This window comes from Littorina saxatilis, linkage group LG1 (assembly GCF_037325665.1).
Source record: "Littorina saxatilis isolate snail1 linkage group LG1, US_GU_Lsax_2.0, whole genome shotgun sequence".
NCBI classification, from domain to species: Eukaryota; Metazoa; Mollusca; class Gastropoda; order Littorinimorpha; family Littorinidae; genus Littorina; species Littorina saxatilis.
This window is the reverse complement of record NC_090245.1, coordinates 11856516-11879386: the sequence shown is the minus strand read 5'-3', so window position 1 is coordinate 11879386 and position 22871 is coordinate 11856516. Positions and strand designations below refer to the sequence as shown.

Below are 22871 nucleotides of genomic sequence, written 5' to 3'. Positions count from 1 at the left end.
ACCTGTATGTCTTAATGAAGGTTTAAACTGAAACAGAGGCAGCTGTATACATGTATGTGTCTAAGCAACAGGCATTCTTGTCAGATGATAGGGAATCACTGGCAAGGAAATATCACCTTTGTCTCTACAGGTGTCACTAAAAATGTTGAAACTAGGGCGCAAGTTTAGTGCATCCCTGCTGCATTTATCTACCTGAACATGGTTGACAGGCAGTTGTCACTAAACATTTTGAAACAAGGGTGCAAGTTTAGTGCATTCCTGCCGCATTTATCTGCCTAAAAAAATGGTTGACAGGCCGGTTTAATTGCACAAAAGACAATGTTCCATTTTAATGTTCCTGTTTTAGTGTTTGTTACTGTTATCGATAACATCTTAGAGGACTTGTAGACGCTTGAAGAGATTGCTAATCGTAAACATTGACTAAACTTACTCATATGCGTTGCTGGGATTCGAGTGATGGTTGCATACTGTTCTCCACTTATACTACATTGTTGATTTCGCCACGCAGCTGTTCGAGACCCAGCGTGTGCGCCACGGCATGATGGCACTGGGACCCTCAGGGGCGGGAAAGACATGCTGCATCCAGATGCTGATGAAGGCCATGACCGATACCAGTGATCCACACAAGGAGTGGCGCATGAACCCCAAGGCCATCACAGCGCCACAGATGTTTGGCCGTCTGGACGTGGCCACCAATGACTGGACTGACGGCATCTTCTCCACGCTCTGGAGACGTACCACAAGAGTCAAGAAAGGTCAGGCATTTCTTCTGGTGGTGTCGGTTTGGGTAGAACATAGGTTCACCGTGAGCATCTTTCTTTCACAATCGACTACTCGCAATTAGTTACGCTGATAATGGTTTGAGAAAGGTTTAAGAGTTAAGAGGTTATATCGTGATTAAGAAAGGTAAGCTGTGTGCTGGGTTGGAAAAAATGGGTTTGCCATTAGCATCTTTCTTCCACCTTCGGCTTGTAGCAATTTTTTTGATGGTAGCGATGAACAAGGGTTCAGAAACGTATGCTGCTTTGACAGCAAATAGGTTTGCCATGAATTACCGTTTTTTAGTATCTGTGTTTTACCATATCATTGCACTCAAGAATAGTAAGCTGTGTACTGATTTAGGTAGACAACAGATTTGCCATCGCTGAGCTTTTTTCAGCATTAGTTTGCAGTCATGCCCTTTGATGATCATTCTTAAACAATGCCTTGAAGACGGGGATTCGCTGGTTATCAAGAAATGTCAGCCAGGCTGCAGTTGACTGAAATGCATTGACTTCATGTCAGTCAAATTACAGTTAGAACTTGTTTTCAAGGTAGCTTTCCTGGGATCAACTCAGTCAAGCGGCCAGCAACATGACCAGCAGCTCTTGAATATCATACCTCCTTTTTGCATACCACCTTAGTACACAGTCTTATTCAGCACATTCCAGTCCAACCAATTGTTGAGATTTAGTTCAAGAGCATTGCTGAGTTCAGTGACTCCCATGATAGCAGGAATGTCATCTCTGAAAGTTAACACTGTATAGGTGTTGCATTGTATCACTGTAATGATGGCTACCCTCTCTGGTGTATTAACGATTGTCATTCCCACCCTCAGGAGAGCACATCTGGCTGGTGCTGGACGGTCCAGTGGACGCCATCTGGATTGAGAACCTCAACTCCGTGCTAGACGACAACAAGACCCTGACTCTGGCCAACGGTGATCGTATCCCCATGGCTCCCAACTGCAAGATCATCTTCGAGCCACACAACATCGACAACGCCTCCCCTGCCACAGTGTCACGTAACGGCATGGTCTACATGAGCAGCTCTGGTCTCGACTGGAAGCCCATCCTTCAGGTCAGTTCGTAGGAACAAATGTTCAAATAACGCGTGTCAGTATACTGAAATCCCCCAAATCCACATTTTCATGCACACATGTGCACATGCAGTTATGTGTACTCTGCAATGAAGATTTGCAGGAGCATCTACATACACCGCAATCAGTTAATCCCACTGAGGACAACTGGATCCAGGTACAAGGAGGACTTTGTGGAAAGAAAAGCAATTGTCACTGGGTTTTGTTATCTGAAAATATGTTGTTTTTGTCAATCGTGTGACTGCCCTTAAAGGTTAGCAGGAACATGCATAACCAGTGTTTCTGGCTTGAACACATTCTTATTTCTAAGAGCACGAATATTTTAACTGTGTTTCTTAGTGTGATGGGTCAGATGACTCACATAACAAAAACAAAAATGTGTGTCTGTTTTTTCCCCCCGTGCTCTTTTTTTATGAGTCAGAGTCTGAGTCAATTTAATCATGCAGGTTGTGATCTTTTAAATTATAATATCATACAATGCATGACCATCAAACAGCTCTGTACATGTGTTTGTTTTTGATGTTGCAGGGGTGGCTGAACCACCGTCCGTTGACCGAGCACGATGTAATCATGACATTATTTGAAGAATCCTTCCCACACATCCTGCGCTTCGCCGTGCAGAACCTGATCTTCAAGATGGACATGCTGGAAGCCTTCATCATCAGTCAGGTGTGTGTACAGCGGGACCCCCTTGTTAAGACCCCCGATTTAAGACTCTCTCTTTTATAAGACCCTGTTTTCGTGGACATTCTGTTCATAAACCTCTGTAAAATTACCCCTATTTTAAGACTCCCTCCTTTTTAAGACCCGATTTTCTCAGATTTTTGGAGGTCTTAAAAGGGGAGTTCCACTGCAGTGACAAAAATGGTGCAGGTTTGCTTTCTTGACAAGCATTCAGGAACCCTTCCATATGTGTCTGTCTATCTGTCTGTCTGCCTGTCTGTCTGCATGTCTGTCAGTCTGTTTCTCTGTCTTTCTGTTTCTTTGTCTCTCTGTCTCCCTCTTTTCTTTCTTTTTCTCCCCACCTCTCTTTCTGTGTCTTAAGAGCTTTTGTCTCGGTGTTTGTGTGTACTATCGTGCGTGTCCTAAAACAAAAACAACAAGAAATTCCTACGAGGTAGGAAAAACACCCCCGTCAAAGGGAAATAACCTTCTCAGTTGGTGGCAGTGACTGAGTGAGAATGGTTATTTCCCTTTGACCATTAAGATGTCCCTCTATAAGTCCTTGTATAATTTTAATCCACCAATAACTCCCTAACCGTGTGTTTGACTGGTCCCAATTTTTGTAAGGACCGTCTCAGGAATGTATAGAACCTGTACACTAAGTTTGGTGACGATCGGTCCGTTCATTCTTGAGATCTGTATGCGAACACAAACAAACAAACAAACAAACAAACAAACACATCGAGCGAAACCTATACACACCCCTATACCGGGGGTGTAAATACCGGGGGTGTAATAACGCCAGATTACAAAGAAAGCTCCAAGGCTTCTGCGTTTTTCACACACGCATGTTTAACGTGCACCTGAAAGCGGCACACCTCTATCCCTCTTCTCCTTGTAGCACGCATGTTTAACGTGCACCTGAAAGCGGCACACCTCTATCCCTCTTCTCCTTGTAGCACTCATGTTACAAATAGATTCTATAAATAAAACGTACCCTTTCTCCAGCACGAGTGTCTTAATTTTCCGCGGTAATCCACCCACACATTTATTTTGGTTTAAAGAAAATGTGTCCAGTTGCAATACCTTGGATTATGTACATGCGTAATTTTTGGATCCGTAGGTAACCAAGTGTATAAAACACTCGAATTACTTTGGGGGTGACCTTGGGCTGATTCAATAGCCCTATACAAATTTGTTGTATGAACTCAAAAGGTTTGCAAGAACGTGACAGGAGGCAACAGCAGTCAAACCTTATCACAAGCAGCTCTCTAAAACCCGCAGCCCTAAGACGTTTTGGTCATTACTTGACTGAATGTAAACAAAACCACTGTGCTGAAATTAGACAACTCTGCCAAGCAGCTGTTATAACAAGGGGACTACTGCGTAACACGTACTTAAGCATAATCCTCTTATTAGCGGATCCTCTGAATTTCTTCACCAGGCCACCAAGCTGATGACAGGCCTGATCCCAGTGAAGGACGACAAAGACCACAACCAGATGTCTCGCGAGCACTACGAGCATCTCTACGTCTTCACGTGCATGTGGAGCGTGGGCGCCTTCCTGGAGCTGGATGACCGCGCCAAGATGGAGGAGTTCATCAGATCGTCGGATGACTTCAAGCTGGACCTGCCTGTCATCCCGTCTGACTCTGACGCCACCATGTTTGACTACTATGTGGACAATGATGGTTGGTTGATTTGACTTTGTGTGTTGTGTGTTTATGTTTCGGTCTGTCAATGTCTTGTTGTCTTTTTCTACCTCTATCTATCTGTCCTTATGTCTGTCTGTCTTACTTTCTGTCTGTCTGTCAGTCTGTCTCTCTTTGTCTGTCTGTCTACGCTAGCTGTCTACCCGGATAATGAAATGTTGAAAATGAGAAAAAATGAAATAAAATAAAAACTTACAATGTGCAAGCAAATGGCAGTACTGGAACGAGCGATTGAAGCCGTACATCTAACCGGATGATAAAGTGTTGAAATTAAGGAAAAAATGAAATAAAATAAAATCTCACAATGTGCAGGCAAATGGCAGCACTGGAACGAGCGATTGAAGCCGTACATCTAACCGGATGATAAAGTGTTGAAATTAAGGAAAAAATGAAATAAAATAAAATCTCACAATGTGCAGGCACATGGCAGCACTGGAACGAGCGCGTCAAGCCGTACATCTACCCGACGGACCACGAGCCCGAGTACACCTCCATCCTGGTGCCCAACGTGGACAACGTGAGGACCGAGTTCCTCATCGACACCATCGCCAAGCAGAACAAGGCCGTGCTGCTCATCGGTGAGCAGGGTACTGCCAAGACCGTCATGATCAACGGCTACATGGGACAGTACAACCCCGAGTACCACCTCAGCGAGAGCGTCAACTTCTCTTCCGCCACCACTCCTTACATGTTCCAGGTGGGTGTTGAACACTGCAAATGGATTCCCTTATCCCCTGAAAGCAGTGTACGACTGCCTAAGTGGCGGGGTAAAAACGGTCATACACGTCAAAACCCGCTCGTGCAAAAAACACGAGTGTACGTGGGAGTTACAGCCCATGAACGCAAGAGAAGATGAAGAACTAGAAGGATTCCCCTAGTGTCCTTATAGCCCTCAATGATTTGATAACATCTTATGTACAGGCAATTGGCAGCGCTCGATCGAACGAGCTTTATTATTTTCAGTTACCTAAGCTCATTGAGTTCAGTCCTGCTTTGTTCTAACCCTTGAACGTTCGCACGGACAAAGCGTTACCTGCCCACCCCTTTCAGTCTCGTTTTGTTCTTCTCCATTAATAGTAAAAGAAGACCAAGCTAACAGGATAGTTTACACGTCCACAACTTATATTGTCTAAAATGTCAGCCCTTCCATTTCAATAGGACATAGTATTGGACTGCTAAAGCTGTTTTTAACATGTCTGCATTGTACCTGACTTTCTCAAGCTATGATGTAATGTTTGCTAAAAGTATGAAGTCCGTAATGATGAAAGAGGCAGTGTTTTTGGGCTGGGTTGGGGAGAAAGTCGGGGGTGATGATATGTCTTCATTTTGCAATATGAGTGTTTATCATCTGATTAACCGAAAACATTTGAGTAAAGTAAGAGCAAGGTTTCTGCAATCCACAACTCTATCCCTCTTTGCTGTTTCTCCAGAGGACCATCGAGAGCTACGTGGACAAGCGTGTGGGCAGCATGTACGGCCCTCCTGCGGGCAAGAAGATGACAGTCTTCATCGACGACATCAACATGCCTGTCATCAACGAGTGGGGCGACCAGGTGGCCAACGAGATCGTCAGACAGCTGATGGAGACCAGCGGGTTCTACAGTCTGGAGAAGCCCGGAGACTTCACCACCATTGCTGATGTGCAGGTGATTATGTTCACAGTTTATGGATGGTTTGTTTCGTACTTAGGTGTTAGTAAATCGTGGATGGTTTGTTTCGTACTGTGTTGGTGGGTATTGGTGGGTGTTAGTAGTTCGTGGATATAACCACAGTCTGGAGAAACCCGGAGACTTCACCACCATTGCTGATGTGCAGGTGATTATGTTCACAGTTTATGGATGGTTTGTTTCGTACTTAGGTGTTTGTAAATCGTGGATGGTTTGTTTCGTACTGTGTTGGTGGGTATTGGTGGGTGTTAGTAGTTCGTGGATGGTTTGTTTCGTACAGTGTTGGTGTGTATTGGTGGGTGTTAGTAATTCGTGGATGGTTTGTTTCGTACAGTGTTGGTGTGTATTGGTGGGTGTTAGTAATTCGTGGATGGTTTGTTTCGTACAGTGTTGGTGTGTATTGGTGGGTGTTTGTAAATCGTGGATGGTTTGTTTCGTACTGTGTTGGTGGGTATTGGTGGGTGTTAGTCATTCGTGGAAAACCATTGAAATATATCAGCTCCATGCGGTTGTTGAAGAGCAGCGGGGGAGGGGGGGGGAAAATACTGTATCAGATTTCTTTGAGAGTAACACGATGCCATTTGATCTATGGATGGTATTCTGCATAACATTGTAATTCATGTGTATTTGTGTTTGTAAGCCTAAAAAATCGGAATTTTTCAACGTAAAATCGGAATTCCTGATTCTATACTACCTCCATTATCTACATAGACGCGACAAAGGGTATACTTCTCACAAATGCAACAGACATATCAACCCTCTGATTTCATTCTGTCACCAGTTCCTGGCTGCCATGATTCAGCCTGGGGGCGGTCGTAACGACATCCCTCAGCGTCTGAAACGACAGTTCGTCATCTTCAACTGCACTCTGCCCTCCAACACTTCCATCGACAAGATCTTCTCCGTCATCGGTCAAGGTCACTTCTGCAAGGAACGCGGCTTCAAGGATGACGTCATCGCACTGGTCAAACGCCTGGTGCCCATCACACGTCGCCTCTGGCAACTCACCAAGGTGAGAAACTGGTGAAGCAAATTTCGACACCGCAGACACAACAGCAATGTTTAATACATTTTTCATTCTTGTCCATGTCAAAAGTAAGTGTTAATTTTCTGTGCCACAGGTTAATGTTTCACTCTCATGTACAGTCAAACATACAGATACCAAGTGTGTTACATAATCTTATTGTTTTAGTGATTAAAAGGGCACGCTATAACGTCTTCCTAAACATTACAAAAAACGAAAAGAAAATAAAGAAACTGATGAAGCAAATATGGTCTGAATGGTGCTTCGTTGACAAAGCCCAAGATGCTGCAAATGATTTCATCCTTGCCGGGTCATGAATTATTGTTGAAGTGAAGTTTTTTTTGTTGGTCAGTTTCATTCATGAGAGAGGAGACGCCAAACTAGCTGTCAAAGACCCCATTGGACACATTAATGTTCTTCGTCGCAACTTTCTGTACCTACAGTTCAGTTCTCATTTTCATTCGCTGGCTCTTTAATGGATCAAAAGGCTGTCCACTGTTATCAAATGCATAGACATCTTCAACTTCCGTGATTGGGCACACGCTAGCTGGGCAAGCTATTGTTTTGGAGGATTTTTTGTGTACCTTCAGTTCTGTTCATTGTGCGCCTGAGAACCGGCCACTGCGGACTCAGTCAGCACATGTTCTTAAAATTCCACATTGGGGACACGCCTGTATGCCACTGTGGCATCGCAGACATGACAGTGGAACACCTCCTCCAACACTGTCCAATCCACCAGAAACTACGAGCAGAAATATGGTCTGCTGACACACCAGTTCAGGAGAAGATCTTCGGCAACCTGCGGAGTCTTCGCTGTACTGCAGACTTCATCAGAAGTTCCGGAGTCCCTGTCTGAGCGATCGAGAAGGAGAAGAAGAAGAGTTCTGTTCTCAATCTATTTCGTTCTTCTTTTACAGATCAAAATGTTGCCCACTCCAGCCAAGTTCCACTACATCTTCAACTTGCGTGATCTGTCGCGCATCTGGCAAGGTATGCTGAAGACCATCGCCACCACCGTGTCCACCGAGAAGGTCCTGATGCACCTTTGGAAGCACGAGTGTTGCCGTGTCATTGCTGACAGGTATGTCATTCGTCTGATGCTGTTGTGGCTATTACAGGGGATTCAGTTTACAATACAACTTTCTCACAGGACTTTTCAAACGTTTGATTTATGTCAATATTGTTTTCTTGAGTTCATTTATAAGATGCTCATAACTGTAAGGGGAACCTATGATTGAAAAACAGAAGTGAAAAACTCATACTCTGCGAAATGTTCAAGTTAAAGTATATTTGTAATGTTTGAATATGTTATTCTTTAACAGAAAACTGACAGAGTGTTTAAGACAGAAATTTCTTTTTCGTTGTAATTCAAGTGCTGTAATATCGTTTCATAATTGAAGTGTTATCATTTTGCAGATTGATGATTATTTCCCTGCATGATGATTAATGCAATTGTATTTCCTTTCAGAATTTGAAATACATGTACGGAAATCATTCATGCCATGTACGGAAAACAATTGTCCCATGTATAGTCATGTCTCATGTCACCTGGTTTTCATGATATATTATGTATGTGTGTGTCTGTGTGTGTGTGTGTGTGTTTGTGTGTGTGTGTGTGTGTGTGTTTGTGTATGTGTGTGTTTGTGTATGTGTGTGTTTGTGTATGCGTCCGTATATACGCGTGTGTGAGTGTGTACTTGAGAGGGCAAGCTTGCGGATGTGGGTTGTCGATGTGGGTGCGTATGCATTTTCCATCCCTATAACCATCTTTTTATATTTAGTCAAGTTTTGACTAAATATTTTAACATCGAGGGGGAATCGAAACGAGGGTCGTGGTGTATGTGTGTCTGTCTGTGCGTGTGTGTGTGTGTGTGTGTGTGTGTGTAGAGCGATTCAGACTAAACTACTGGACCGATCTTTATGAAATTTGACATGAGAGTTCCTGGGTATGAAATCCCCGAACGTTTTTTTCATTGTTTTGATAAATGTCTTTGATGACGTCATATCCGGCTTTTCGTGAAAGTTGAGGCGGCACTGTCACGCCCTCATTTTTCAACCAAATTGGTTGAAATTTTGGTCAAGTAATCTTCGACGAAGCCCGGACTTCGGTATTGCATTTCAGCTTGGTGGCTTAAAAATTAATTAATGACTTTGGTCATTAAAAATCTGAAAATTGTAAAAAAAAATAAAAATTTATAAAACGATCCAAATTTACGTTTATCTTATTCTCCATCATTTGCTGATTCCAAAAACATATAAATATGTTATATTCGGATTAAAAACAAGCTCTGAAAATTAAATTGTCCAAATCAATTTAAAAACACTTTCATCTTATTCCTTGTCGGTTCCTGATTCCAAAAACATATAGATATGATATGTTTGGATTAAAAACACGCTCAGAAAGTTAAAACGAAGAGAGGTACAGAAAAGCGTGCTATGCAGCATAGCGTAACCACTACCCCGCTCTTCTTGTCAATTTCACTGCCTATGCCGTGAGCGGTGGACTACGAGTATACGGTCTTGCTGCGTTGCATTGCGTTCAGTTTCATTCTGTGAGTTCGACAGCTACTTGACTAAATATTGTATTTTCGCCTTACGCGACTTGTTTTTTTTTTAAAGAGTTCGCTTTATATGAACATAAAAACGTGCATACGCTGTGCATGTCATACCCAGAACATTTTGTATCAAACAAAATATCTTGCAATGCTTAGATTCACCAAGGAGTCGGACATGACGTGGTTAGTGAAGAACATGGGACACGTGGTGTCGGAGGACCACAGCGAAGCACTGGCCAAGCTGACCGAACCTTACCATTACTTTGTTGAATTCCTCAGGTAGCTCTTCCGCTGTGTGTGATTGCCTGCACCAATGTGGAGTTCTTCGCCAGCACTGCAGATTGAATGCATGTGTGTTGATTTTGGTCTAATTTATGTGTTCTCACAGAGATCGATTGCTGAGTGACTATCACCTCTTGCATGTGTGTTGATTGTGGCCAGTTGTGGTCTAATGATATGTTCTTACAGAGATTGCTGAGTGTTTATCACCTATTGCCACCGAAGCACAGAATGCATGTTTGCTTGATTGTCACCTGATGAACGTCTTAAGCGCACGATTCTTGGTTCAGCTGAGCATCACAGAGTGTCTAACCATTGTGTTTGTTGTTTTGTTGAATCATTGAATATCTGTGCATGCCTCATCCGTCTCGCTGAGCCATGCTGCCCTGCCCTTTTTTGGTTGCCCCGCCATGATTTGTGTTTGTATGATCGAGCAAACACCTTCGCCCATGTTGACATATGGGCGTGTTAATTTAGATTCACCATCGTGGAGGACCTGGGTTGGTTCACCAAGACCATGACTCGCGTTGTTGGAGAGGAGATGAACGAAGACCTCGCCAAGCACACGGAAGCTTTCCATTACTTTGTCGAGTTCCTCAGGTAGCTTGGGTCAACATTCGTACGGCTTGGTCTCAGAGATCGTAATAACCCTTGGTTCTTTTCAGTTCCCTGTACTGTTTTCTTTTCCGCGTGCGCTTGCTTCTCCCTGGTTTGACAGCCTTTCTTTCTTTGTTCATAATGTGGGTCTATTTCAGTTACACTTTGGTTTTACTTTTTCTTCTTCTTCTTCTGTGTATATGGGCTGAAACTCCCACGTACACTCGTGTTTTTGCACGAGTGGGTTTTTACGTGTATGGCCGTTTTTACCCCGCCATTTAGGCAGCCATACGCCGCTCTCGGGGGCTGTGGTTTTACAGCGGAGTACACTGTAACCCAAGTCTGATAACAGAACATTTCCATTTGTGGGCATCTGATTCGTAACACTAAATAATGATAACATGAAACTTGACCAATGCCAAATGTTTTTGGTGTCCAATCATCCTTGTCTTGGGAAAAACAATTCAATTAACAGAAAGTTAAGATAACCCAAAATAATGTTCTCTATCAGATTCTTGTTACCTGTGCTCCGCTTGTCTAGTTTTATTTCAGGACTGTGTCAGAGACCGTAGTCTCTGACTGTGTGCGGTAGAGTTCAGAAATCATCCTAATCAATACTGTGTGTGGATTATTAATAAATTATCGATGCACTTTTTCTGTTTCTAGATGTGTGTGTGTTTTAAAATCTTAGTCACCCCGAACACCAGTGTATTAATTCGCCATGCATGTCACCCTCTTGTGCTGATTTTTGTTTTTGCTTTTGTTTGATAACTTTTTGGTTTTATCCTTGCACTCCACACAAACTTGATTAGGTGTGTGACTGTGGATGACCTTCAGTGGTTTGACAAGACTGTCCGTCGAGTTGTCACCGAAGAAATATCGGAAGAGTACCAGGAACTAGTCACACCCCATCCGTACTTCTGTGACTTCCTAAGGTATTTAGTCGGGGCAACTGAGGTGGAGATGAGATGTAGAGAAGCTATGGTGCCAGAGAAAAACATACTACTTTTGTACACCACGGAACAGGGATTGGGCTGGGGAAAGATTTATAGAAAAAGTAAAATGTTAAAAAAAAATTATTCTAACCTTGATGATATGGTGCCAGAGAAATCAGACTACTTCTGTTCATCACGGAAAATGGATGGGCTGGGAACAGATTTATAGAAAGAGTAAAATGATAACAAAAAAGTATATTGACCTTGAAGATATAGTGCCGGAGAAGACATCCTGGGTTTTTTCGTCATGAAAAAGCAGCGTACTTGAGAAAAGTTTATAGAAAGAATAGAATGTTATTAAAAAATAAAAGAAGCATACTTTTGTGTTTCAAAAGGGGAGGTAGCGCGGGGGTCACTAAACACAAAATTAAATCTGCTAAAATGTGATAGTGTTCCGTTATTATTGATGCTAATAACGAGGGACGGAAACACGAATTAACTGCAGCAGAGCTTGAATTATTGACACAATTGTGGTTGGATTTAAGGTCCTTGAAACACCACAGAACAGGTACTTGTTGTAGACGTGTGAACACTTGCTTTGTAGAATATAGATCACAAAAGTGTAAATGTTCATAGATGTGTGGAATGTGTGGTAGACAACGTGAAGTTAGCACGTTACTTTCCAGATGTGTTGTACTTGCTTTCTTCAAAAACAACAAAAAGATGTGCGTACATGTTTTGAAAAAAAGCTTGTTTGTTTCCCCTAAAAAATGATTAAATAAATGTATGTCTCAATCCCAGAATGTAAAAAGAAGCATATTTCCGCTGCAGACCTTTTGTGATTATTTACATCATGTTCGTCCTTTGTTAGGACATAAGTGGTAGTCGTTTTATGAGTTCATTCCATGTCTGGTTGGGGTATGAAAGAGGGAGGGGGTATCTGATTTATTTGGATGATTTGTGTGTTTATTTTCGTGCATAATATGACCCCTATCCTAAATGTTGACATCCTTCACGTCTTATAATTTTACTGATCAGGTTATCACTTCAGACTGAGAGAGTTCTAGTCACTTACCAATCCACATCTTGATTGGATTAATTTAACTCATTAACAATTCTGGGGCAAAACAAAATCATTAAACATCACCTATGTCTTTTTGCATGAATTATTTAAACGTTTATCAGTGGAAAATTGATCCGCGAGTTTTAAGAATAAGAGCCAAGAAAGCAAAGCTAAATCCAAAGAATATAAAATTAAATGAATCAATAATGGATTCAATTTTCTTTGAGTGGAATTTAAAACATGTTGAAATACAGTTTCATAAAAGAAGTCTCAAAATTCTTCCTCCCTTAAACTATTGATGCTAGTTGATTCTGATCTGCATTAATTTTTGAAATGTTATTTAAAAAAAAATTACATACCTAAATATGTACATTTCATGGATATGTAAAGGGAACAGACTTCTGTTTATACCAGATGATTATACCAGAGCCTGTTTAAATGAGATAATTGAACAAGATCAGTGCATTTGTAATGTACGATGTTCGGAAATAACTCTGTAGGGTTTGTTTTGGTCCTGGAAGAGTGAGTATTGTTGATTCTATTTAGACAACCTTTCCGGCGTGACATCATAGGCCAGTCACTAGGGATGTTTTGTTTCCACAAGTGCTCCTTGCCACGGGTATAATGTCACGTGGAAAAGTTTGCCTCAATAAAAGCAAGGGTATTCACTCTTTCACAACCCATACAAACCCGACAGAGTTATTTCCGGAATTCGTCCATTGTCCCGAAATGTAAAGGACAGTTTCGTGACAATGCATGTTTTGGTGACACAGAGATGCCCCAGAACCAACAGGAGATGAGTCAGAGGATGCTGATCTGGACATGCCCAGAATCTATGAGCCGGTGAGTCTTGGTAGCTTTGGTTTAAAGGAGCAGTCCTTCTTGTGTTAACAGTCTGCTCACTGTCTTTGACCTGACAAGGCTTTCACGTGGAATAAGACAATACCTCCACTCGGGCACTTACCAAAAATCAACAATATGGATGCTTTCTGTGCAGTCAAGTTGGATTTGTTTGTTGAATTAATTTCTCAGCCGTCACGGGTGTCAATCTTTGAAATTACTACATAAAAAAGTTCCCACGATACACAGAAAGCTGTCAGGATGTTGATTATGTCAGTGTGTGTCCGAATAAAGAGTACCGTACTTTCCGGGTGACAAGGCGCTTCGTTATCTAAGACGCACCCCCTTCTTTAAAAAAAAAAAATGTAATCCAGTCACCCATTGGACGCAGGGGGCCGATAGGGCGCACCAAAATGACCCAGTTTTTGCCATGAGAGGTGGTTCCCCTGTCATATCTGAGAGAGGAAACACTTCCTGCATCGGGGTCAGTGACCGGTCAGTGACCGACTTTAACTGAGTGAAAATATGAGTGCTCTGTGTGTGCGGCCAGATCAAAGGCATTGTGATAGCTGGGTGGCCTTGTTAAAAGACACGACCTTCTTCCCAGGGGTCAATGACCCAGTTTTTGCCATGAGAGGTGGTTCCCTTGTCATATCTGAGAGAGGAAACACTTCCTGCATCGGGGTCAGTGACCGGTCAGTGACCGAGTTTAACAGAGTGGAAATCTGTGTGTGCGGCCAGATCAAAGGCAAGGCAGTACCTAGTAGCTGAAACATGCATTATCACAAGTTGTTTGACTGGTACTCAAGCGGTCTCTTTGATTTTTTTCGTATTTCATACACGGATTAGGCGCTTCGTTATACAAGACGCAGGGGTCGAACTCGAGGAAAAAAGTCGCGCCTTATGACCCGGAAAGTACGGTATGGTCTAATCTCAAAGCCTAGACAGACCTGAGACAGTAAGCCAAGTTTTCACGGGAAGGACGATGCATTCAACGTAGTTATGTGTCTCAACTGTCTATGGCAGGGGCGGACGAGGGGGGGGTGCACAGGGTGCACGTGCACCCCCCCTCCAGCAAAAAAAAAAAAAAATAAAAAATTGGAAAGCTGATTCTATGACCATTTATAAGTTCAAATGGCACCAGATGGCACCATTTTGCTTCTTTGAGCCAAAATTTTTTCCGAGGGGGGCATGCCCCCGGACCCCCCTAGCAAATTCGGGTGCTTTGCGCCCATCACATTCACTTTCGATTCAAAGTGCACCCCCCCCCCCCCCCCCTTACAAAGCAACTGATCCGCCCCTGTATGGATTTGATCGATACACCCAGCCCAACCAATCCCACCCCCACCCCTCTTTGCGTCAGAACCTAGTTCAGTAGACACTTTGCTCATCAGGACATCTAAACTCGCCTGCCAACGAGAACCCCCAACCTTTAAGGACGCATTTTTTTGTTATTCTCTGTTTGTCTTTATTGGAAGAGAGTACCGGTCCCAATATTCGGATGCATAGTGCGTCATCCATGCATAATGAAACAACCACTGCATCAGAAGGCAAGTATTCTGGAGTTGGCTATAAAGTCACCATGAGAGCAAAGCCAAATTATTTTTTTGATATATTGATCTGGTGATTGACAAAACCTGCTTTGGTGTTTTGTTTCTCTCAGTTTTGTCAAGATTGAATTACATTATTTCTTTAAAGCCTGTCCTTAATTGGGCAAAGTCGTCTACGCGAAGTATGCTTCGCGAATCTGGCACGGAGCTTTAGCGCTGAGTTTTCGGTAATGAGACTTCGCGAAGCTGGCCGCACGGAGCTTTAGCGCTGAGTTTTCGGTAATGAGACTTCGCGAAGCTGGCCGCACGGAGCTTTAGCGCTGAGTTTTCGGTAATGAGACTTCATGAAGCTGGCCGCACGGAGCTTTAGCGCTGAGTTTTCGGTAATGAGACTTCATGAAGCTGGCCGCACGGAGCTTTAGCACTGAGTTTTCGGTAATGAGACTTCGCGAAGCTGGCCACACGGAGCTTTAGCGCTGAGTTTTCGGTAATGAGACTTCACGAAGCTGGCCGCACGGAGCTTTAGCGCTGAGTTTTTGGTAATGAGACTTCATGAAGCTGGCCGCACGGAGCTTTAGCACTGAGTTTTCGGTAATGAGACTTCGCGAAGTCAACTTCAGGATCAATTAAGGACCGCCTTTAACAACTTCTCTTCATCCTTTGTGATCAGATCGACAGCTTCGAGCAGCTGGAGGAGCGTCTCCTCTTCTTCCTGCAGCAGTACAACGAGAGCATCCGCGGTGCGGGTATGGACTTGGTGTTCTTCAAGGACGCCATGACCCACCTGCTGAAGATCTCTCGCATCATCCGCACCCCTCGTGGTCACGCTCTGCTTGTCGGAGTGGGAGGTTCCGGGAAACAGTCGCTGACTCGTCTGTCATCCTTCATCGCTGGCTACAAGACCTTCCAGATCACTCTCACAAGGTACCGTCATTGCTTTCATGTTTCCCAGAGGAGTAGCTTTAAATTCTAGCCAAAAAAAGGAATGATAAAAATGTAAATGAAGCGGATTATGTTTTTTGAAGAACGGCATAGAAATTAAGCAACTTTTGTAATGAATAAAGTTTACAGAACGATATTTTTGTACTTATTTGTTCACTTGTTGCAACTTGCACATGCACTCGTTCTTTGAAAGATCAAATATAGCCTTATTCCACAGTCATACTCCGTTTTCGGTAGAACAATGATATGATAGCTGTACAGCTCTTACTGCGTATCCGAAGGTTGACAGATTTGCATGATGTCTACACAGGTCCTACAACGTGTCCAACCTGCTGGACGACCTCAAGTACCTGTACCGCACGGCCGGTCTGGAGGGCAAAGGCATCACCTTCATCTTCACTGACCAGGAGATCAAGGACGAGGCCTTCCTTGAGTACCTCAACAACATGCTGTCATCTGGAGTGGTCAGTGCACATTTTATGGTCAAGTTCTGCAATTGTTACATAACCAGTGTTCCTGTATTTTTTTTAAATACAGTGTTATGGTTATGACCCGCCTCATTCTTTCAAAACAAGGTCGACGGGCGCAGAGGCGTGGTGGTAAGACGTCGGCCTCGTAATCGGGAGGTCGTGAGTTCGAATCCCGGTCGCTGCCGCCTGGTGGGTTAAGAGTGGAGATTTTTCCGATCTCCCAGGTCAACTTATGTGCAGACCTGCTAATGACTTAACCCCCTTCGTGTGTACACGCAAGCACAAGACCAAGTGCGCACGGAAAAGATCCTGTAATCCATGTCGGAGTTCGGTGGGTTATGGAAACACGAACATACCCAGCATGCCTACTCAACGAAAGCGGAGTGAGCTGACTATGCTCTCAGAGTATAGTGTGGGGAACCCAAATGGGCAAACGAGCTTACACGTAACCAGAACAATTCTGGAACGCTGAAGAAGAAAACTCCATCTTTTCCCTCGGTCCGCATTTCCTAAAATGTTGAGGGGACATTCAAACCAACAACCAACACCCCTTCCCATGCTCTCCACACCTCGTGCACAACAAGCAAGGGAAAATTAAGGACACGCTGCTTTGATAATGGCGGCCATTATCAAAGCAGCGTGTCCTTAATTCTACGTGTTTCATTCGTTTCACTTGATTTCACTGAATGATCCAATCCTTTACATATTGGTCGTAACTTCTTGTTTGTCATCCCTGGCGTAAATGTTGGGGGAGGGCTGATTGTATTCCCGTGAACAGTTTGTTTGCTCACAAGATAAATGAGTTTGTTTCTTTGTTTGTTTGTTTGTTTGCTTAACGCCCAGCCGACCACGAAGGGCCATATCAGGGCGGTGCTGCTTTGACATATAATGTGCGCCACACACAAGACAGAAGTCGCAGCACAGGCTTCATGTCTCACCCAGTCACATTATTCTGACACCGGACCAACCAGTCCTAGCACTAACCCCATAATGCCAGACGCCAGGCGGAGCAGCCACTAGATTGCCAATTTTAAAGTCTTAGGTATGACCCGGCCGGGGTTCGAACCCACGACCTCCCGATCACGGGGCGGACGCCTTACCACTAGGCCAACCGTGCTGGTTAGATAAATGAATAATAGAAGTTGGCTTGCACACTGAATTGAAGAGACTTATGCCGAGGGGTGTTTTTAACAGGTCAAACATGAAACAGCAAGTTAGAATGGGCAAAACGCCACGAAAAAAATTTAACCTTTACTTCCTCTATGTTTCTCTGTAAAACAAAACCCCACCAAATTTGAAACTTTTGAAACCGTTGAGCCCCTCCTGTATCTTCCGAACGAGGTTCTGGACAATTTGTCAGATAAGTTTATTTTCTGTATTATAAGTGTTTGTCTGTATGTCCACTTAAAAGACCGCTGGGTCGAAGATCGGTGACTGTATCGTATTGTTTTGTCACAATTACACGTTCCTATAACATACCTTGCTTATTTTTTGATTTTGAAACCTCTGTGAACAGGTGGCCAACCTGTTTGCCCGTGACGAAATGGACGAGATCCTGGGCGAGCTGGTTCCCATCATGAAGAAGGAGCACCCCAGGCGACCTCCATCCAATGAGAACCTGTACGAGTACTACCTCAGCCGTGTCCGCTTAAACCTCCACGTTGTCCTCTGCTTCTCACCGGTGAGCAGTTTTAGCACAGTATTTATCTACAAAGATGCATCTGCTTCCGTTTGTCTACGAGTATCGTTTTTTTGGTGATCGGCAGGAACAGAAATTCCGTTTTTCAAAACAGTGGGAAGTGGGTGTTCCAAACGGCCCCTGGATCCCCTTTTCAGATTTTGGAAATTGCCTCAGATGCAGCCTTGTATCTATGAGATATAACGCGTGTAAGCGAGGCGAATACTGGACAACCATACAATCAACCAGATCATTGTTTATACTGGTTGATAGTCTTTTTGTATATTATTCTTCACTGTTTTTGGTTTTTTTAAACATTTTTAATCACATTTTAAATACAGCGCAGCAGACAGATATCATCAGGTCTTATGTATCCGACTAATCATCAACATCAAACCGTCGCGATATAACCTTGAATGGTTGAAAACGACGTTAAACACCAAATAAAGAAAGAAAGATCAACATCAAAAAGAGATAAATAATAATATGTACATTACAATTTACAATTTAAGGTAATAGTTAAAATAAATTATACATGTATTCACGGTGTATTGCTGTGTACTAGGTGGGAGAGAAGTTCCGACAGAGGGCACTCAAGTTCCCAGGGCTGATCTCAGGCTGTACCATGGACTGGTTCCAACGCTGGCCCAAGGACGCTCTGATAGCTGTGGCCGACCACTTCCTGTCCGAGTTTGACATCGTGTGCAGCCCTGAGATCAAGAAACAGGTCATCCAGACCATGGGCATCATCCATGACGGTGTGGCTGAGAGCTGCATTGAATACTTCCAGAGGTAAAGCTGTGGCAAGATTGTCCTTCGCTTTGAGGTCCTTCTGTGTTGGCGGGGCTGGTGGAGGGTTAGGGGGAGGGAGGGGGAGGTGCGTGTATGGGGGGAGGGGGAGTGTATGTGTGTGTGTGTGTGTGTGTGCCCGCACACGTGTGTGTGTGTGTGTGTGTGTGTGTGTGTGCGTGCGTGTGAGAAAGAGAGAGAGAGAGAGAGAGAGAGAGAGAGAGAGAGAAAGAGAGAGGTAGAGATATTGCATACAACTGATATACATTTAAAAGCCACGATAAAATTGTTACCTCATGGAATCAAAAGAAAACGTTTACTCAAATACCCACGAATGCAGTCTCCCTTAACTAACTACATGTACTGCTGAATGTTTGTTTTCAAAACGATTGTTATGGTAACATTGATGGGATGATTTAGAGGGAGGTTTGCACATTGTGTGTGAGTATGCACGTAGGCCTAGATTGTGTACATTTCAGGCGGGTATGCACGTTAGGCCTAGATTGTGTACATTTCAGGCGGGTATGCACGTAGGCCTAGATTGTGTACATTTCAGGCGGGTATGCACGTAGGCCTAGATTGTGTACATTTCAGGAGCCGCCTGAATAGTTGTGCATTTTTCTAAGAGATTGCTTATAAAGAAAGGGCAAGAGAAGGGCTGTTGTTGCTGTTATTGCTGTTCTTGTTGTTGTTGTTGCTGTTTTGTTGTTCTTTAATTGAGTTTCATTATTTTAAGCTACTTTTCAGAAGAAACTGCACTAACAAAGCAAATCATACATGTACGTTCATTACTGTGTTTCAGGTACCGCCGCTCCACCCACGTGACCCCCAAGTCCTACCTGTCCTTCATCAACAGCTACAAGAACGTCTACCAGGCCAAGAAGGATGAAATTGGAGAGATGGCTCAGCGCATGAACACAGGTATTTTGCATGGCCACTTTACTCGCTGCCTCTGTTCACATTGTTGTTTTTACACCCCCGGTATAGGGGTGTGTATAGGATTCGCTCCATGTGTTTGTTTGTTTGTGTTCGCATATAGATCTCAAGAATGAACGGACCGATCGTCACCAAACTTGGTGAACAGGTTCTATACATTCCTGAGACGGTCCTTACAAAAATTGGGACCAGTCAAACACACGGTTAGGGAGTTATTGGTGGATTAAGATTCTACAAGGACTTATAGAGGGAGATATTAATGGTCAAAGGGAAATAACCTTCTCAGTTGGTGGCAGTGAGAATGGTTATTTCCCTTTGACCAACGGGGGTGTTTTTCCTACCTCGGAGGAATTTCTTGTTTTTATTTTTTTCATTTTATTTTTTATAGCTGTTCTTCTTTTTCTTGTTATTCCTGATATAAAGACCCAAAATGTGAGCAGAATGTTCTAAAAAAGGCTTGCTTTCTGTACAGAAAGGCAGACACTATGCTTTTGGATTCACATGACTTTTGGAAAAATCTTCAAAAGTTCTGCTCATCTGATATATCCACCCAAGGTTTTAGTGAACTTTTAAAAACGTTGCTACGTGTTGTGATTTCTTTGGCATGTAATTAGAACAGCTTCTCAAACATTTGAAAGAGAAACAAGTCGCGTAAGGCAAAATTACTACATTTAGTCAAGCTGTGGAACTCACAGAATGAAACTGAACGCACTGCATTTTTTCACAATGACCGTAGTCCGCCGCTTGTGCAAAACGGAGTGAAACTGACGAGCCTGTTCAGCGCGGTAGTGGTTTCGCTGTGCTGCATAGCACGCTTTTCTGTACCTCTCTTCGTTTTAACTTTCTGAGCGTGTTTTTAATCCAAACATATCATATCTATATGTTTTTGGAATCAGGAACCGACAAGGAATAAGATGAAATTGTTATTTAATCGATTTTGAAAATTTAATTTTAATCATAATTTTTATATTTTCAATTTTCAGAGCTTGTTTTTAATCCAAATATAACATATTTATATGTTTTTGGGAATCAGGAAATGATGTAGAATACGATGAACGTAAATTTGGATCGTTTTATATAAAAAAAAAAATTATTACAATTTTCAGATTTTTAATGACCAAAGTCATTAATTAATTTTTAAGCCACCAAGCTGAAATGCAATACCGAAGTCCGGCCTTCGTCGAAGATTGCTTTACAAAAATTTCAATCAATTTGATTGAAAAATGAGGGATATGACATCATCAAAAATATTTATCCAAAAAAAAGAAAAAAACTGTCTGGGGATATCATTCCCAGGAACTCTCATGCCAAATTTCATAAAGATCGGTCCAGTAGTTTGGTCTGAATCGCTCTACACACACACACGCACAGACAGACAGACAGACAGACAGACAGATAGACAGACACACACACACACACACACACACACACACACACACACACACACACACACACACACACACACACACATACACCACGACCCTCGTCTCGATTCCCCCTCTATGTTAAAACATTTAGTCAAAACTTGACTAAATGTAAAAAGAAGGAAGCATCCTTTTGAGGCAGTTGATCTCTCTAGGCAGAAAACTCACTTTACCCAATACTTCCACAGGTCTGGAGAAGCTGATCGAGGCTTCAGCGGCCGTGGCCGAGCTGAGCAAGGAGCTGGCTATCAAAGAGAAAGAGCTGGCCATCGCTTCGGAGAAGGCCGAACTCGTGCTCAAGGACGTCACCGTCAAGGCCCAGGCCGCAGAGAAGGTCAAAGAGCAGGTGCAGAAGGTCAAGGACAAAGCCCAGTCCATCGTGGACTTTATCGAAAAGGACAAGGTCATCGCTGAGACCAAGCTGGAGGCGGCCAGACCCGCCCTGGAGGAGGCAGAGGCCGCCCTCAACACCATCAAACCAGCCGACATCGCCACCGTCAGGAAGCTGGGCAAACCTCCTCACCTCATTCAGCGCATCATGGACTGCGTGTTGCTGCTCTTCCAGAACCGCCTGAAGCCTGTCAAGCAGGACACTGAGAAACCAGAGTTCTTTGAACCTTCCTGGTCCAACTCCCTCAAGGTTTGTATGATAGGCTTTAGTAAAATATAGGTTGCATTAAAGATAGGTTGCATTAAAGATAGGTCTCAGTGAAATACAGGTTTCATTAAAGATAGGTTTCAGTGAAATATAGGTTTTGTTAAATATAGGTTTCAGTGAAATATAGGTTTCAGTGAAATATAGGTTTCATTAAAGATAGGTTTCAGTGAAATATAGGTTGCATTAAAGATAGGTTTCATTAAAGATAGGTCTCAGTGAAATACAGGTTTCATTAAAGATAGGTTTCAGTGAAATATAGGTTTTGTTAAATATAGGTTTCAGTGAAATATAGGTTTCATTAAAGATAGGTTTCAGTGAAATAATAGGTTTCATTAAAGATAGGTTTCATTAAAGATAGGTTTCATTAAAGATAGGTTTCATTAAAGCATGATAGGTTTCTCGAAATATAGGTTTACATTAATCAATCAATCAATCAATCAATGAGTCTTATATCGCGCATATTCCGTGGGTACAGTTCTAGGCGCTCTGCAGTGATGCCGTGTGAGATGAAATTTTATACGGCCAGTAGATTGCAGCCATTTCGGCGCATATTTACCTTTCACGGCCTATTATTCCAAGTCACACGGGTATAGGTAGACAATTATTAACTGTGCCTAAGCAATTTTGCCAGGAAAGACCCTTTTGTCAATCGTGGGATCTTTAACGTGCACACCCAATGTAGTGTACACGGGGGGAGGTTCGGACACCGAAGAGAGTCTGCACACAAAGTTGACTCTGTGAAATAAATTTCCGCCGAACCTGGGATCGAACTCACGCTGACAGCGGCCAACTGAATACAAATCCAGCGCGCTACCAACTGAGCTATATCCCCACCCAAGATTGGTTTCAGTGAAATATAGGTTTCATTAAAGATAGGTTTCAGTGAAATATAGGTTTCATTAAAGATAGGTTTCAGTGAAATATAGGTTTCATTAAAGATAGGTTTCAGTGAAATATAGGTTTCATTAAAGATAGGTTTCAGTGAAATATAGGTTTTGTTAAATATAGGTTTCAGTGAAATATAGGTTTCATTAAAGATAGGTTTCAGTGAAATATAGGTTTCATTAAAGATAGGTTTCAGTGAAATAATAGGTTTCATTAAAGATAGGTTTCAGTGAAATATAGGTTTCATTAAAGATAGGTTTCAGTGAAATATAGGTTTCATTAAAGATAGGTTTCAGTGAAATAATAGGTTTCATTAAAGATAGGTTTCAGTGAAATATAGGTTTCA

The 22871-nt window shown here is 42.8% G+C and overlaps 1 protein-coding gene across 4 annotated transcripts in view; it reads left to right on the top strand.

Annotated features, from left to right (window-relative positions):
* LOC138962038 (dynein axonemal heavy chain 5-like) overlaps positions 1-22871 on the top strand; it is a 115296-nt gene that overhangs the window by 68736 nt on the left and 23689 nt on the right. For 3 of the 4 annotated variants that reach the window (XM_070333735.1, XM_070333751.1, XM_070333759.1), the window contains 16 exons: positions 509-755; positions 1598-1839; positions 2387-2527; positions 3966-4212; positions 4653-4930; positions 5664-5879; positions 6682-6912; positions 7842-8005; positions 11168-11290; positions 13127-13196; positions 15414-15667; positions 15996-16149; positions 17672-17836; positions 18399-18625; positions 19425-19543; positions 21171-21622. In XM_070333735.1, the coding sequence (XP_070189836.1) occupies positions 509-755; positions 1598-1839; positions 2387-2527; positions 3966-4212; positions 4653-4930; positions 5664-5879; positions 6682-6912; positions 7842-8005; positions 11168-11290; positions 13127-13196; positions 15414-15667; positions 15996-16149; positions 17672-17836; positions 18399-18625; positions 19425-19543; positions 21171-21622 (3330 nt within the window). Of the gene's footprint in view, positions 1-508; positions 756-1597; positions 1840-2386; positions 2528-3965; positions 4213-4652; positions 4931-5663; positions 5880-6681; positions 6913-7841; positions 8006-10235; positions 10359-11167; positions 11291-13126; positions 13197-15413; positions 15668-15995; positions 16150-17671; positions 17837-18398; positions 18626-19424; positions 19544-21170; positions 21623-22871 lie in introns of all 4 variants that reach the window. The other variant, XM_070333742.1, reaches the window with a different exon arrangement.